Source organism: Camelus ferus, chromosome 4 (genome assembly GCF_009834535.1).
Source record: "Camelus ferus isolate YT-003-E chromosome 4, BCGSAC_Cfer_1.0, whole genome shotgun sequence".
In the NCBI taxonomy this organism is placed as follows: Eukaryota; Metazoa; Chordata; class Mammalia; order Artiodactyla; family Camelidae; genus Camelus; species Camelus ferus.
Window position 1 is genome coordinate 56854625 of NC_045699.1, and position 16594 is coordinate 56871218.

The 16594-nt window shown below is 46.0% G+C and overlaps 1 protein-coding gene across 1 annotated transcript in view; it reads left to right on the forward strand.

Annotated features, from left to right (window-relative positions):
- The window catches only part of RGS3 (regulator of G protein signaling 3), a 120171-nt gene that overhangs the window by 797 nt on the left and 102780 nt on the right, over positions 1 to 16594 (forward strand). Inside the window, 3 exon segments of the mRNA XM_032478220.1 lie at positions 12207 to 12257; positions 14948 to 15006; positions 16077 to 16171. Coding sequence (XP_032334111.1) covers positions 12207 to 12257; positions 14948 to 15006; positions 16077 to 16171 — 205 coding nt within the window.

A 16594-nucleotide genomic window follows, 5' to 3' on the forward strand; every position in this document is an offset into this window, starting at 1 on the left:
TTCTTTTGGCTCAGGGAGAGGACAGGTGTCGGGTCAGCCAGGTGGCCTTGGCTCCCTGTGGGCTCACCTTGGAGGCTGCAGTGCAAAGGCTCCACTGGATATCTGATCCACAGCAGAGATGGGAAAATTCTCTCCTCCAGGAGCAATGGGGCTCTCAGGAAGGTCACAGGGCTGCCCTGGGAGCCTGAGGTGGAAAGAAGTGGGCAGTAGGCTCCTGCTCCCAGGCCCCTAGATAGCAGTCCTGGGCTCCCCCAAGTAACAACTGGGCAGCAGCTGTCCCAATGGTTTGGGCAGACCTTGTCTTCTAAGTCCCCACAGTAAAGATAATTAGCCCTGTGTAGAATACAGCTCTTCACAGTGCTCCTTTCCTCACTGGTTCTGCAGCTCCCTGTGGGGAGGGAGTTACATTTCCTCTGTGGAGACTTGAGATCCAGAGAGGTGGGTCTCCCAGTGAGCCAGCTGCAGAGTTAACACCGGAGCTGAAGCCTTCTGAGATGATGTGTCCAGCACATTTTTTAAAACTTGTATACAATTTTCTTATGAAGATTGGGGAAGTTACTACAACATAAGTGGACTTCGCCCACATTTCAAAGATAGAGCACCTAAGGAGTTAGGCCCTCCCTGGGGTTCAGGATCACTACTCCCAGGCTTACCTCTCCCAGCACACTTGGCTCTTCACAACCTGCTTTCTTCTCTACGGGCAAAGGGAGTGATGGAAAAGCAGTGGTTTGGCCCCTAGAAATGATCTGTAGTCTGGCATCCTGGAATTCACCGGTCCAGTTGGTGGAGGGTAACAGTAAGAATTATAGATTAGCCGCCATTTATTGCACGTTCATCGTGTGTGTGCCTTGTGCCAAGTGCTTTCCCTGCATCATCTTACTTAAGCCTCCTAACCCTTGGAGGCAGTTCCTGTTAGCCCCGTGGGGATGTGGGACTCTACCAGGTAGGGGAGGTTTCCTGGATGATCTGAGTTGATGGGGCTGGAGTGGTCAGGAAAGAGTGTCAGAGAGCTGTGAGGCCTTGTTACCTTAGCTGTGTCCTAATTAAAAGTGAAAAATATATTTCGTTTTTCCTCCTTAGTATCATGGTAAGATGTATTCACAGTTAAAAACTTAGTGAAAAGAAGAAAGTGAAAATCACCTGTAATTTGACTCCCCAGAGAAGGCCATTGTTAACATGGTTTATATCCTTCCAGGCTTATTTCTCTGTGTGTGTGCCTAATTTTAATAAAATTAAGATCCTTTTATATGTACAGTTTTGTAACCTTACTGGTATGATGTGACTATTTCCTTGTATCAGTCCATATTCTTCTGTTGAATTAATCTCCCTGCCAAATCTGGGAAGTTGGGGAGGGTCCAGCAGAGAGTGGATGCCCTGTCTGGCTATGGCCTCAGGGCTGAGTTGGGTGGGTATCAGGGAGGGTTGCTGCTTGAACCAGTGATTGTGACATGAGTGTGCAGTGGGCGGGCAGGAACCTAGCTGGGTGGAATGCCTCCTGATCTATGTATGCAGCCTCTTCTCAGATCTCTCTGAGGACACTGACTGATGCTGGAGAAGTTCTCTCCTGTTTCTTGCTGACTCTTTCCTTGACAAATGCCGTCTCTCTTCCCAGGCTGCTAATTTTCTTTATACACTGACTGATCTTTGCTTGTCTGCTTATGAATGAAGAGCCATACCAGTGGTTACCAAGCCTGGTATCATTTGCTGAAAATACTATTATATTGTCATTGGATGGTCTTGGCACCCATGTTGAAAATTAATTGACTGTACATATGTGAGTTAACTTCTGGGCTTTTAATTTTATTCCATTGATCTGTTTGTCTATCCTTATGCCAGTATTACACTGTCTTGATTACTGTTGCTATGTAGTAAGTTTTGAAATTTGGAAGTGTGAATCTAATTTTGTTCTTCTTTTTCAAGGTTGTTTTGGCTCTGTTGGCTTTGAGTTTCCATATAAAGTTTAAGCATAATATTTTATATAGGAAATATAAACCTGAGTTTGCAAAAATGTTTGATGAATATTTAAAGAATATTTTCTTGAAGAGGTACCAACTTATTAGCTTGCCTGAGGCAACAAATTATTAATCAACCTGGGATTTGGTCCAGAGTCTGGATGTGGTGAGTGATCATGGGAGAGAACAGGTGCCTTTCCTCCAGGGTGTCTGGGTTAGGTGACAGGCAGGCTGGACATGTTCTGAGGGCTGCGGGTGACTGGACATTGAGTGACACAACCCAGCTTTGTTTACAACTGTTATCCCCAAATGAACTTGTGCGATAAAAGCTATGGGTAGCGGCTCTGTGTGTAGGCTCTAGAGGAGGCACCTGGAATCTTTGGTTTGCTGGAGGGAGGTCAGGAAGAATTGGTTCTGAAGGCACAGCAGACTAAGGAATGTCATTAATTTGCTGGGCATTTTCTTTGTTTGTGTTTCTTGTGATAGTACAACATTAGGTGGGACCCCACACCTCTCCTTTCTCTACTTCTCATTAGAAGCCACAGAGATAAAGGTCCATTTTCAACAGTGAGAATGAAGCTTGGGAACAGATGCCAGGCAGGACATGTTGGGTTGTGTGAAGTCAGGCCCTAAGCTGGAGGCCTGCGACATGTCCCTGCCAGCTGCCCCTGGCTTGCTCTGCTGCTCTGAGCCTGGGACATTCCCTGGGCTTGGCTGGGAAACCCATCCAGCCATTTCTGAAGAGCTGATCATTTGCTGGTCAGGGTCCTCAGCATTTATCAGCTTTCCTGTCTTTTGGAGTCCATTTGCTTGGAAGCGTTCAGAAATTCTCAAAGTTTCTGGACTGTTGATAGCCCTTTGTTCTCTTTTCCAGTTCTACTCTCTATATTCTTTTTTAAAGAACTTTTTATTATGAAATATAATACACATACAGAAAAGTGTCTCCCCAAAGGATGTGCAAATATCCGTGTAACTTTCACTGGGGTCAGGATTGCCAGTATCCAGAAGTCTCATGTTTGATGTGTAGTTTTTTCTTTATCATTCCATTTAAAGTATTTTCTAATTTTTACAGTCATTTCTTCTTGAATCCATGGGTTATTTGGGAGTGTATTTCTTACTTTCCAAATATTGGGGATTTTAGTAGTTTTTTTGTTTATTTTACGTTTTGCTCAGAGAATATACTCTGCATCTTTTCAGTCCTTTGATGGCTCAGCTTTAGTCATTTTTTGTACATGTTCTGTGTGTACTTGAAAAGGTCTGCAGTAGTTGGGTGTAGTGTTCTTTGTACATGTCAGGGTTAGGTCAAGTTTGCTGTTCACCTTGTTCAGCTCTTCTGTATCCTTGCCAACTTCTCCCCACTTGTTCTATTAGTTACTGAAAAAGGTATGTTAAAATTCCTACTATGATTATAAATTTATTTATTTCTCATTATAATTCTGTCAGTTTTTCCTTTATATATTTTGAAACAATATTAAGAGCATACAAATTTAGAATTATTGTCTTTCTAGTGAGTTGACACTTTTATTATTATGAAGTCTTCTTTTATTGTTATGAAGTCTTCTCTTTATTTCTAGTGGAGGTAAAGTCTCCTTTTCCTGACATGAACATACTTTGGTTAATCATTGCTTGGCATATCTTTTCGCATCCTATTTCTTTCAAACTTTCTGTTTCTGTACTTTTTAGGTGTGCTGTGTATATTAGAAACTGCAGGCACAAGGTTGTTATTTTTTTCTTCTTCATGCAGACCTCAGATGGTATCTTCCTGTAAAAGAATGTTTGCTTCTGTCAGGTGCTTGAGGCCACTAGAATCTGGGATAACTTTAATTCAGTGTTAGGGATTGAGATTGAGTTGAGCTGCAGCCCTCCGAGGAGCTGTGTCTGATCATGGTTTACTCTATTCCTGAGGAGCAACCCTTTGGAGCTCCAACCCAGAATGTCAGGGTTCAGAAGGACCCCACCTCTTGGCAGGCCCTGGTCTCCAACTCCTGTTCCTTCAGCCCAAGAGGCAGCCAGAGACTCTGCTCGGATTCTCAGACTTTCAGTTACTTCTGAAATTTGAAAATACCCCCAGGAGGCAATTATCCCAGGAAAACATTAAACTTAATTCTGTGGACCGGCAATCCCCCCAGATCCAGCTTCGTAGTTCCTCTTTGTTTTATTATGTCTCTAAGAAGCTGCTTTTGAATATTTTGTCTAGCTTTTCCAGATTTCCTCAGTGAGCCTGTCATCCCAGGAATAGCAGTCCCTTACATATGTTTTCTAATTTTTCTGACTTGTTTTTTTCTTTTCCTTCTTTCCATCCTTCCTTTCGTCATTTCAGTGGGAGTACTTTATTTGCTAGGTGCTTCACATATGTTAGTTCATGCTTTTACAACAGCTCTGTTAGAGCTATATTATTATTATTCTTTCCATTTTACAGATGAGGAAACTGAGGATGTGGTGATTAAAGATCATCAGTGGTGGAATCAGGATCCAAACCAGGTCTTTCTGACTCCAAAGCCCATGCTTTGCTCAGAGTTCTATGCTTCCTCTCAGTTCTATGCTTCCTCTCTTGTGTTTTCCATATGAAACTTGTTCTGCTGGAAAACTTCATTTGATAGTGAAAAAATAATGCAAATGTAAAACATAATGAATATAAATGATTAACTTCATTGTCTGGCTCAAAGCTATCAGCAAGCACATGACAGGTGCTAATCATTATAAAATAACATAACTTTGGAGAAGTCTGAAATAGATAAGGATACTGAGTAATTTATAAAATGTGGTAAAACTGACAATTTTGGAATTAAACTTATATGACTTTATAGATGTAATTAAAAATTATAATAAAATCTAAAAGAGGATTAGGAAAGGCAAGATAATGTGAATTTTTTATATATTATGGTGTTGTACACAAATGTGTATAAAAGAAAATCATTTGTTCTGCAGATAAAGCATTTTCATGAATGTGCTGGGTTGTCCTTGGGTTAATGTGGGACATTTTCAGGTTTTGCAGTTTGGTGGTAGTGAGTATAGTTTAAATCTATCAAAATTCTTTATTAAGAAAATTAAGGACCTCAAAAACTGGAAGTCTTCTTTATCCTTAGCCATATATACTGATTTATCTTAGAACTGTATTTTCTTAACAATTTTTAAAATTGAAAAATTGTTTCCGGATTAAGATCAGATTTATGTCACCAACTGTGGAGGCAACATGGATATGATGCATTAGTTATCTAATGCTTCATAACAAGTGATCCCAACAGGTATTGGCTTGAGAAAACCAAACATTTATTATCTCACTGTTTCTGCGAGTCAGGAATTTGGGGATGGTTTAGCTGGATGATTTTTGCTCAGGGTCTCTCACGGTGGTCGCAATCAAGATGTTAGCTGACTTATACTGGGCAGCGCAACCTACTCCTGGAAGGAGAAACCGCTTGGGAAGCCACATTAACATCAGGTTTAGAAGGTCAAATGAACAGAGGTTGAACTGACCCATCATGATTTTTATTCCACCACTTTTGTTCCTCCAGTGGGTACCATCAAAAGCTAAGGCTACTTCTCCAAATGGAATTCAAGGTTCTCCCTCCTCAAAACAAGACACTTGAAATTCTGCAGGAGCTGTGTGGCTTCATTTCCCCCATATCACTGCAGCTACCATTTCTCCCTTAGAGGGCAGAGAGTGAAATCGATAGACACAGCATAACCTCTCTGAGTGTTAGCGGCTGGCTGGGTTCCATGTAGACCCAGCTTCCTTTGTACATTGGTCCCAATGTTATCTCCCTTCCTGTGGCTTTCAACAGTTGAAAAGTTCTTAAATGGGGAGTGGCTTTGGGGGAGAATTAAGTTTGGGGATGACTGCTGCTCCATGATAGCCAGGCAAGTCCCCTGTAGGTGTATTCTCTGCATACCCCGTGGGCTCCTTCCAGGACATGATCCTGCTGAACCCTGAGTCCAGCAGTGGGTGCAACCCCCATATCCTTGCTTCGTTTTCTAAGTAGGTCTCTGTGTCCTGAGAGTCAGAGTTCATCTTCTATGGTCCTTTATATTTAGGAAGGTCTGCAGGTTGAATTTCCTTAGCCAGCTTCCATACCTTTTTCCCCACAATGTCCAGTGAGTCCAAAGCCCCCAAGTACTGTGCCCAGCAGAATTTAGGTTTGTTGCCTTCCCTGCACTTTCTGAAGCTCACTGTCATCCAGTATGTTCCCTGCCTTATGAGGCATGACTGTTCTCCTGCTACCTCTGGGCTCTTGCTCCCTGGTGCCCTCCTGCAGCCTCTGGGCACTAGTCTCTACCACTCTTTGCAACCATGGGGCTCTGTACCCAACTGTAGCCCCATAAGAACTGGGGATGCGCCCCCTCCAGGGCTCCTGAACACCCTCTAGCCTGAACTTCCAGCACACCCTCAGGCCACACCCTGAGCCTGGGGAGAAAGTGGGGATATTGACAAGACCAGAGATTCTGGGGACCTGTGAGGGGCTTGATTAGCTGGTATTAAGATCAGTTGAACGCCCCAGGGATTCAGCCTGACTTCCCTCCTCCTGGTGGTTCATTTCTCTAGACTTAGAGACATTTCTTGGAGCCTGCCCTCTCTAGCTTCCTCTTGGTTTTTCAAGCAGCCCTGTGCCTGATGGCTCTCACTGCTCCTGGACCCTGCGGCTGCATTGGCAGATGCAGTAGTGCACAGTAGAGGGCTGTGAGTGTTCTGGAAAACTGGTTCGGTGCACAGGAAAGAGTGTGGAAATCAGGGCAGAGCTCTGGTCTCCAGTTCTGGCTTGGCCAACCCTGGTCACTCTGGGCTCAGGGCAAGTCACCTTCCATCTCTGGGCATGACTGTTCTGGCTACCAGATGAGGAGGCTAAGCAAGGTGATTTTAGGAATCTCAGACATTTGATGCAATGGGCTAAGGGGAGAGGGCAGAGGGGCAGGAACGGCTGAGGAAAGGGTCTCATTCTTCATCTTGCCTTTCCTCATCTATGAACCTCAGGATAGGCTGGGGGCCTGGAGCCTGGTCTTCTGGGTTTGGTTTCTCTGCTGTAACAGGGTCTAGGCACCCTGGCCTTCCCGGAGGAGACCCGCTTGGCGGGGCCTAAAAGGGGAGCTGCGTGGGGCTGTGCAGACTCGTCTGATTTCCAAGTTGGTTTTTGCCCTGGGCCTGTCCTCTGCTCCAGCCCCACCCTTGGCCTTGTCCACGCCTGTGTCCTCACCACTGGGCTGCGAGTTCCCTGAGGGCGGCCAACGTTCAGATCTGCCCTTCCTCACTTAAGTCTTCAAGCAGGTGCCTGGCAGATGTTTGTCAAATGGAATTAGTGACCATTTGTGTTGGGAGATTTCTCAGTTCTGATTTTCTGGGACAGGGCTGTTGGAAGGTGACAGGCGCTGAGCAGCACAGGGATTCCAGGCCAGATGTGTCCGGGCCGCAGTTGGCTTTGCACTGGTAATATTTTCAGAAAAAAATGTGTCACGTTAAACAGAGATGCCTTTAGGTTGATGAGATCCAGTCCATGGGTACTCGCCCTGTTTGTCTGTTTCCAGCCTCTCTCTCCCACCCGACACTGGATCGGGCACCGTGTTTGTAGGAGGTTTCTCAGCTCTAGGAAGCCCCAGAGTGGTAATCGCTCAGACCTCCAGCTAATAATACCGTGGATTCTCCTGGCGCCTTTCATCCGAGGACCTCCTCACCCTCCAGCGTTGTCTGATCCCCACACAGCTCAGAGTGTGATAACCCCTATTATTAGCTCCACCTCAGCCGTGGACGTTGTGTCTGAGAGAAAGGAGGGTAGTCAGGCTGGAACAGGAGCAGGCCTCCTGGGCTTCTGAAATCAGTCTTCTGGGCAGGAGAACAGCAGGGGTTTCTGCTGGGCAAAGAGCTGGACCAAGGTTTGCTGGAGGCTGAACTGCTTGAGATTGTAGCTTAAACACCCTGAAGTATGAGGGACAGGGTCAGAGTGGTTGGTGGATTACTGCGGAGCTAGGAGATGTGGAGCTTCCCTCCTTCTGTCCTCTGAGCCCTGCCTGCCCTTCCTCCAGCCAGCAGCCAAGCACAGCCACCAACCTGGGGCGTGTCCAGGGATGAACAGTTGTGACGATGAGGGATGTCTCACTGTGCCATGAGGAACAGTGGGAGGACTTTAGACTTTGGTCTAGAGGAGAGGGCCCGGAGATAGTCGAGTGAGATCCAGTCAGTGAAATTTACTGAGAGACCACTTTTGGCTCAGTAAAGCTGGAGCATTGAACAAGTAGGAGCTATGTCAAAGGGAAAGGGCTCCCACTGCAGGAAGTGAGCTCCTTATCACTGGAGGTAATCAAGCAGAGGCAGATAACTGCAAGACAGTGTTGTCATGGATGGAGTGCATGCAGGGCTTTGTGGCTTATGTGCTGGTTCGCAGCTGGCTGGGAAGCCCTGCCCTTCCGCCTTTGCCTCTCTAGTGTGTGTCCACTGGGGAGATGGAGTTCAGCAGCTTCTTGAGGTTCTAGGGAGAGTCTGTTTGACTGAGAGATTTTTCTATATGTCACTGAAAAAGAGGAGTGTGGTCCTCTCTTTCCTCTATCCATGCTGGAGAGTCTGTGAGGATGACTTGATGATTTGTTTGTGTGTGTGTGTGTATAAAATATATATATATAAAATATATATATATTTTTTAATAAAAATGAGAAAAGCCACGAGAAAAAAACCTCATCCAGCCTCTCATTCTTCACCTGTTTTCCAGCCCTGGTCCCTCCATTATCTTCATGTTTTCCCCTTTCCCTCCCTAGATTGCTTTCCCTTGCCTCCTCTCTCCTTCCCTTTCCCTTCTTTCTTTGTTTATTAGTTTATTTTTAATTATAGAAGTGCTATAGATCATGGATATATTTGTATTGTTACAACACCTACAATAGTGATAGACTGAAATTCCTCTTGATTTCCCTCCCTCCAATTCCCAGTCTCTTCCCTAGAGAAGATCACTGTTTTTAATTTGGCATCCTTTCAGACACACACACACATACGCACACGCACACACACAGAAATATATACCACATGTATTATTCTGCAATTTGCTTGTTCCTCTTAAAAACTTGTCTCAACATAAGTCGTAGCAATGTTTTCCTAGGTCAGTGTCTCAAGGCAATAGAAATAAAAGTAAAAATAAACAAATGGAACCTAATCAAACTTATAAGCTTTTGCACAGCAAAGGAAACCATAAACAAAATGAAAAGACAACCTACAGACTGAGAAATATTTACAAACGATGTGGATGACAGGGGCTCAATTTTCAGAATATACAAACAGCTCCTACAACTCAGTAACAACAACAACAACAACAACAACAACAACAAAAAACAACCCAATCAAAAAATGGGCAGGAGATTTAAATAGACATTTCTGCAAAGAAGGCATACAGATGGCCAATAGGCACATGTAAAGATGCTCAGCATCACTAATTATTAGAGAAATGCAAATCAAAACTACAATGAGGTACCACCTCACACCAGCCAGGATGGCCATCATTAAAAAATCTACAAATAAGGAGGAGGGTATAGCTCAGTGGTAGAGTGCATGCCTAGCATGCACAAGGTCCTGGTTCAATCCCGAGTACTGCCATTAAAAAAATAAATATGGGAGAGGGTATAATTCAGTGGTAGATCATGCTTACCATACACAAGGTCCTGGGTTCAATCCCCAATACCTCCATTAAAAAATAAGTAAATAAGCCTACTTACGCACCCCCCCCAAAAGGTAAACAAAAATAAAGAGGAAGAGCAAATTATTAAAAAAATAAATACATAAATAAATAAACCTGATTACCTCTCCCCCAACAATAACAACAAAAAATCTACAAATAATAAATGCTGGGGAGAGTGTGGAGAAAAAGAAACCCTCCTACACTACTGGTCCTACACTGCTAGTGGGAGTGTAATTTGGTGCAGCCCCTATGGAAAACAGTATGGAGTTTCCCCCAAAACCTAAAAATAGAGTTACCATATGATCCAGCAATCCCACTCCAGGGCATATATCTGGAGAAAACTCTTAACTCAAAAAGATACATGCACCCTAATGCTCATAGCAGCACTATTTACAATAGCCAAGACTTGGAAACAAACTAAATGTCCATCAATAGATGAATGGATAAAGAAGATGTGGTACACACACACACACACGAATACTACTCAGCCATAAAAAAAGAATGAAATAATGCCATTTGCAGCAACATGGATGGATCTAGAGATTATCATACTAAGTGAAGTCAGGCAGAGAAGGACAAATATCTTATGATATCACTTATATGTGGAGTCTAAAAAAGGATACAAATGAACTAATTTACAAAATGGAAACAGATTCACAGACACAGAAAGCAAATTTATGGTTACCAAAGGGGAAAAGTAGGGGATAAATTAGGAGTTTGGGATTACCAGATACAAACTACTATATATAAAATAGATAAACAACAAGGTCCTACCATATAGGACAGGGAACTATATTCAATATCTTGTAATAACCTATAATTAAAAAATATGAAAAAGAATGTGTATACATATATATGTATAACTGAATCACTATGCTGTACACCAGAAACTAATACAACATTGTAAATCAACTACACTTCAATTAAAAAAAAAACTTGTCTCAACAATGTTCCCATGTCAGGACATATAGTACTCCCCCATTCTTTATCATTTCTTTTTTTTAAATTAATTTTTTGTGAAGGGTGATTAGGTTGGTTGGTTTATCTACCTATCTACCTGCCTACCTATCTACCTACCTACCTACCTATCTATCTATCTGTCTATCTGCCTGCCTGCCTGCCTGCCTGCCTATCTATCTGTCTATTAAGTGGAGGTACTGGGGATTGAACCCAGGACCTCGTGCATGCTAAGCATACACTCTACCACTGAGCTATACCCTCCCCACCCCCATTCTTTATAACGGCCCATACTACTCCACAGTACAGCTATAGATGGTTCATTTAACCATTTTCATACTGATAGAGATTTTAGGTGTTTCCAGTTTTTTACGGTATTGTACTGTCAGCCTTTGTGCACAGCTGAATTTTTCTCTGTGGTAGTTACCTGGAAGTATAATTGTTAGTTTGAATGATAAGAACATTTAAATGTAATAGATAGTGTTAGAAATGACACTCCATTAACACTTCCTCTGATAGGGTATGAAAGTATCTCTTTTCCTGAATCTTGATCAATATTTGACATTATCGTCCTTTAGATTATCTTCCAACCAGATTGGGGAAAAATGGTATTTTATTGTTAATTTGCATGTCTTAGATCTCTGTGAGGCTGAGCATCTTTTTGTATATTTATTAGCCATTTTGTCATTTCTGAATTTCCAATGCAGTGTCCTTTGCCTGTTTTTCTATTGTATTGTCTCATCATTTTGCAATATGTGTAATGGTTACAGACATTTAAAAAGTCTTAGGGAATCAGATCTATCTATCTTTTCCCTGTGGCCTCTGCATTTTGTGTCTTGCTTAAGAGGGCCTTCTCCAAGCTTAAAAGCATGTTTAGGGGCTCTTCAGTGTTCTCTGGTCCAGAGCACCTCAACCTTGAATGTGCATGCAACCCCCTGGGGTTCTTACTAAACTGTGGAATTTAGTAGGCCTGGGCTGGGGCTTGAGATGCTGAATTTTAAACAATAGTCCAGATATTTCTCATGATGCTGGTTCTGGGACCTCACTTTGAGCAGCAAGGCTCTATGCCAAGGTTATAGAAAGACTCCTTAGCTTTCCTTTAGGGAGGTCAAGATTCTATGGAAGGGTTGGGGGCAGTAGCATTGACTTTGAAGGATCTCTCTGCCCAAAGCTGGTCTCTTATCTTTTGCTTTTCCCCGAACTCATTCATCCTATGTCCTTGTATTGTTGTTGCCTTCCCAGAATATAGCTAGCTGTCTGTCGCAGCTGGAGAGCTGTGGCCAACCCCTCAGCATGGACTCGTGACTGAGGCCAAGGATCCTTAGCTGTCCAGTCTAGTGTCACCATGATATGGGTGCAACAGCTTTTCCCACTGTCAACAGTGAGAGCTCTCCAGGACTGACCCGGGCTTCCTTGTGAAGTAGTGAGCTCCCCATTACCAGAGGGGTGGAAGCCTAGGCTGGTAAACCACCACTGGAGGTGCTGATGTGTAGAGAAGCCTTAACTAGATGGCTTATGGGCTCCCTTCCAACCCAGAGGCTGTATGAATCTTTGAATCACTTCACATGAACAAAAGAACATTCCTGTCACCGTAACTCCATTTTTCCCCTGGCAAGGAGACGAGGTGAAACTGTCTCTCTCGTTGTTTCCTCAGGTCAGCTGAAGCTGTCCATTGATGCCCGGGACCGGGTTCTGCTGCTTCACAGTGAGTACAGCGGTGTGCTGGGCTCATTGGGGAAGGGGAGGGCCACTCAGCCTCCCACGTGGAGCCAAGGACGGGTGGTCATGTTACCACAGTCAAGGTTTCTTTTTCATCTTTGTATAGTGTCCTGCCGTGTGTCCATTGGAAAAAACTGGGTATTCACTTGGGACTCCTAGGGACCTTACCCTGGTCCTGCCCCAATGTGGATTAAGTTCACGGAAGGCTGGAGCCATCCCCAAGCACCTCAGCATCCTCCTTGGCCCCGGTGGAGCAGGGCCTCAGAAGAGCTTCCCTATTCTCCCTCCCTTCCTCCCTTCCTCCCTCCCTCCCTCCCTCCCTTCCTTTCTTCTCTCTTTCTTTTTCTCTCATCCATTCACTCATTGATTGATGGCAGCATAGTGTCAAAACTAAGGTCAGACTGCTTGCATCCAAATCCTGGCTCTGCTAGTTTTCGTGCTGGCTGACGGTAAGCAAGCTCAGGCTCTCATCTGCTGAATGGTGAGACTAATACCCATCTTATGGGTTGTAACAAGGATTAGAGGAGTTAATGTTAGTAAAGCGCTTAGAACAGTGTCTAGCATGTGGTAAACCCTCTTTTAGTATTTGTTAAATAAGATAGAAAACCATAAATTCCAAAAATAGTGCTTGAGCTCTGGCCCTGTGCTAGGGATTGGGGACACCAAGGAGAAGCACCCACCTCTGTCTAGGTGGCGCTGATAGGATGGCAGGGAAGACCTGGCAGAGGGAGTGATGTCCACACTCCATCCTGAAGCAGAAACCGGCCTGAGCCAGGCAGAGGGGAGCTGGTGGGCCAGGTACTCCATGCAGGGAGAGCAGCAAGTGCAAAGGCCTGAGGTCAGAGACAGCACAGTGCACTTGAGGACTGTCTCCATGCCTGCGGCACAGCACAGGAAAGGGCGGAGGTGTGAGCTGGGGCGGGGCCAAGAAGGTCCTGTGTGCCACCCAGAGGATGTTACCATTTAACTGCCATTTATCCATTTGTTCATCCTTCCGTCCAGCACACAAATAGTTACTGAGCTTCTGTCATGACTCCACTCTTCCGTTTGGCCCAGCAGGCCCTGCCTGTCTCTTCAGCCTCCCTGGTTCTTGCTGTTCAAAGCACCCTCTGCCCCTGTTCTGTCCAGTTATGTGCCCTCTGCCCCCCAACCTTCGCAATGCATCATGCTTGCTCATGCCCGTGTGCCTTCACATCCACTATTCCTTGTGTCTGAGCCTGCCTGCTTTGTGAACTGCTTTTGAGAAATAAATCTCCCTTCCTCTGATTTTGTAAGAAATAGGCCCACCTTAATCTCATTAAGACTCAGGAAGGAAGACTCCTTTTGCCTCATTTTTCCCCTCCAGGAATCACCCCCGACCCACCTGCAGGACTGAGTTCGTTGCTTCCTCCTCTGTGTCCCCATTGCAGTCCGGACTACACTGTACCATACTGGTGTGTCCAGGCTCTTTCTTCCCCAGCAGACGGGGAGTGTAGTGAGGGTGGGGGCTGTGTCTGCCTCACCTCCATGGGGGGCCAGGGAGACCCAGTTCTTCAGTCCTGGGTCCTGCCCTCAAAAACCACACCTACCTGAAGAATGCACACAGGAACAGTAACTAGGATACCAGGCAGAGTAGACCAGCAGGCGCCTGGGGTCCTCCGGTCCTGGCCATGAGGGGCCCAAGGTGACGTTCCCAAGGACCAGCAGAGGGGGGCTCTTTGCCTGCCAGAGCCTGTCTCCAGCTGTGCAAACAGTTTTTACAAAGTGCATCTTGGCCTCCCCTACTCCATTTGTCCAGCACAGTTTGCTTTGGCTTCACCCCAGTCTCAGGCCCTTCATCCCTTCCAGCCTGTTACCCTCTCTCCTTTGGCTTCCCAGGCCTCACGCCTCAGACTACAGGAGCTCTGTCTGAGCGAAGCCCTAGGGCTCCATCAAAACTGAACACGAGAGAAAATAGAAAAGAGTCAGCTTCTGCCAGGCTTGCTGTCTGCTTTCTGCAGACCTTAGGCAAGTGGGCCACACTTGCTTTTGTGGCCAGACCTGCACCCCACCTCCACCTATCCCTTGCCTTTATTTATTCTCGTTTTCTCTAGCAAACCTTTATTGAATAGTTACTCATTTGCCAGACACTCTACTGAACACCTTAGACACGTTATCTCACTTAATCTGACAACTACCATGTGAAGTGGGTATTATCATCACTAGCCCGTTATTATCCCCGACCCCTTACAGAATGGCAGCTGCAGTCTCCTGGGGGCAGCAACTTGCTTGGGCTCACGTGGCTAGTGAGTGGCAGGCTGAGTTCTCCAGCTTGGCCCCTCCATCCCAGGAGGCAGTCTGGTGTGGTGGAAGGAGCACTGGACTAGGAGTCAAGAGACAGGGATCTAAACCCAGCTCTGTCATTCCCATTGCTCCGTGACTCTGGGCAAATTTCCTACTGTCTTTGGGCCCCCTCCGTAGCCTCATCTTCCCTGTTAAGTGAATGGTTAGACTCAATGAATTTTATGTTCCTTTCTCGGTATAGGATTCAGGAATTGAATGCCCCCTGTAATGCCTCGGTGCAGGTGCTGCCTGAGCATGGAAGATGGTGGGAGTGGGCTAGACCAGAGAGGGGTTGCTATCCAGTGGTTGTCATGCAGATTAAGAGCCCGGTGATGATCCTTCCCACCCATCCCAATATTTTAATTCTCTGTTTAGTCATAGAAGGCAGAGGCCTAATGAGCAAGGAGCCTGGTGTCTGTGATTCCTACGTGAAGGTATATGATGACCTGGAGGTGGGGGTGGGTATGGGTGGGATGGGGGTGATGAGGGACCACATCATTGGACTGAGTTCCAAGGTCCCAGCACATCTGTGGGCCTGGGGCCATTTGAGGTGGCAGCTACAGTTATACATCATTTGGTCAGTAGGCATTTGTTAGGCTCTGAGCTAAGGCAGACCCCTTCCCTTGGCCCGGCTTGGTCCCTAGGGCTTCCTGCAAGAGCTGGAAACTTATGGGTGATCTTGTACATCACCATGGAGGTGAGCACCTTGAGCGTGTGGATGACAGAAATCCACAGGTGATCCCAAGCCATCTCATGAAAGCAACATTTTCACCCCTCTCCTCCTGTAGAGGCAGGATGGCCAGGTTTGGTTAGTGGAGGGGAGGGAGTGTCTCTGAGGGCTAGAAGGGCTATCTGAGTGGAGCCCTTGCAGTGAAGACAGAGGCCTCCCAGGGGTGGGGGGCCTACTTCCAGCCAGAGCCAAAGGCCTAGCGCCTCCCAGAGTTTGGCAGCTGTTGTCAGGTGCAGGCTCTGATGCACCACTCTGCATTCTTCCTGAAGCCCCCAGGCTGGTCAGAGGCCCCCGTGGGCCAAGACAAGGTCAGGAGCAGGGTGGGAACCTGAGACAGGGGATGAATGGCATTAGAACTAGAACGTGGATGGGGGACCTTGGCAGAGGCTGGCCTGGAGCCTCTTGGGAAGGGAGCACTCAGCAGTCGCTGGGAACTTCAAAGAGAAGAGGCCTTGTGCTTTGGGGGAAACCTTTCTGCTTGGAGGAAGAGGAAAGATGGTCAGGTTGTGCTGCATCTCCACCTGGGCCTGTGGCTGTCTCTTTGTTACCACCCACTATGAGGGCCTGTCCTAGCATCTGACTCCAGGGCCTCCTGCCCAGGGCTCCACATTCTTCCCCAGCATCTGGTTGAGGACTCCACTCTGTCCTCTGCAGAGGCTGATCAGAAGGACACCTGGAAGCCTATAACTTGGAGATGTGCAGAGTCAGCCGCTGGGCTTAGGGGATTTTGCTTGGCTCTGAGCTCAGCTAACCCTTCCTTTTCTCCAATTCAAGATTTCTTTGATCCCTGAAGATAATCGACTACACCGTCAGAAGACGCGGGCTGTTCCAGACTGCAGAGACCCAGTCTTCCACGAGCACTTCTTCTTGTAAGAATCTGGTGTAGCTGGGCCCTCAAGAGGAGAGGGAAGGAGTGTTTATCTGGAAACAGCTCTGTTTGCCAAATCTAGAACCAGATCTAAGCAAAAAAAAACAGTGACTTCTAAAGGATGTCTTTGTTTTCTCATTCACTTGTGTCTTTGCATCCCTGGCACTCAGCCCAGCAGTGAGGTTCACAGTGATAAGGTATCACGTGGCTGGTTCTCATAACTAAAATGCCCAGCCTGAGGCTGGCAGCCCCTGAAAAAAGTAGAGCATTTCCCACTGTGCATTGGGCCAAGCTTTCTCCTTTAGCAGAAGGAATTTTCCAAGCTGAGGGATGTTTTGCCTTCCCACCCACCTTTCCCCAACTTGCTAACCTTTCTGAGCCCCGGCTTCCTTATATGTAAAATGGGGCTAATAATAGTACCAGC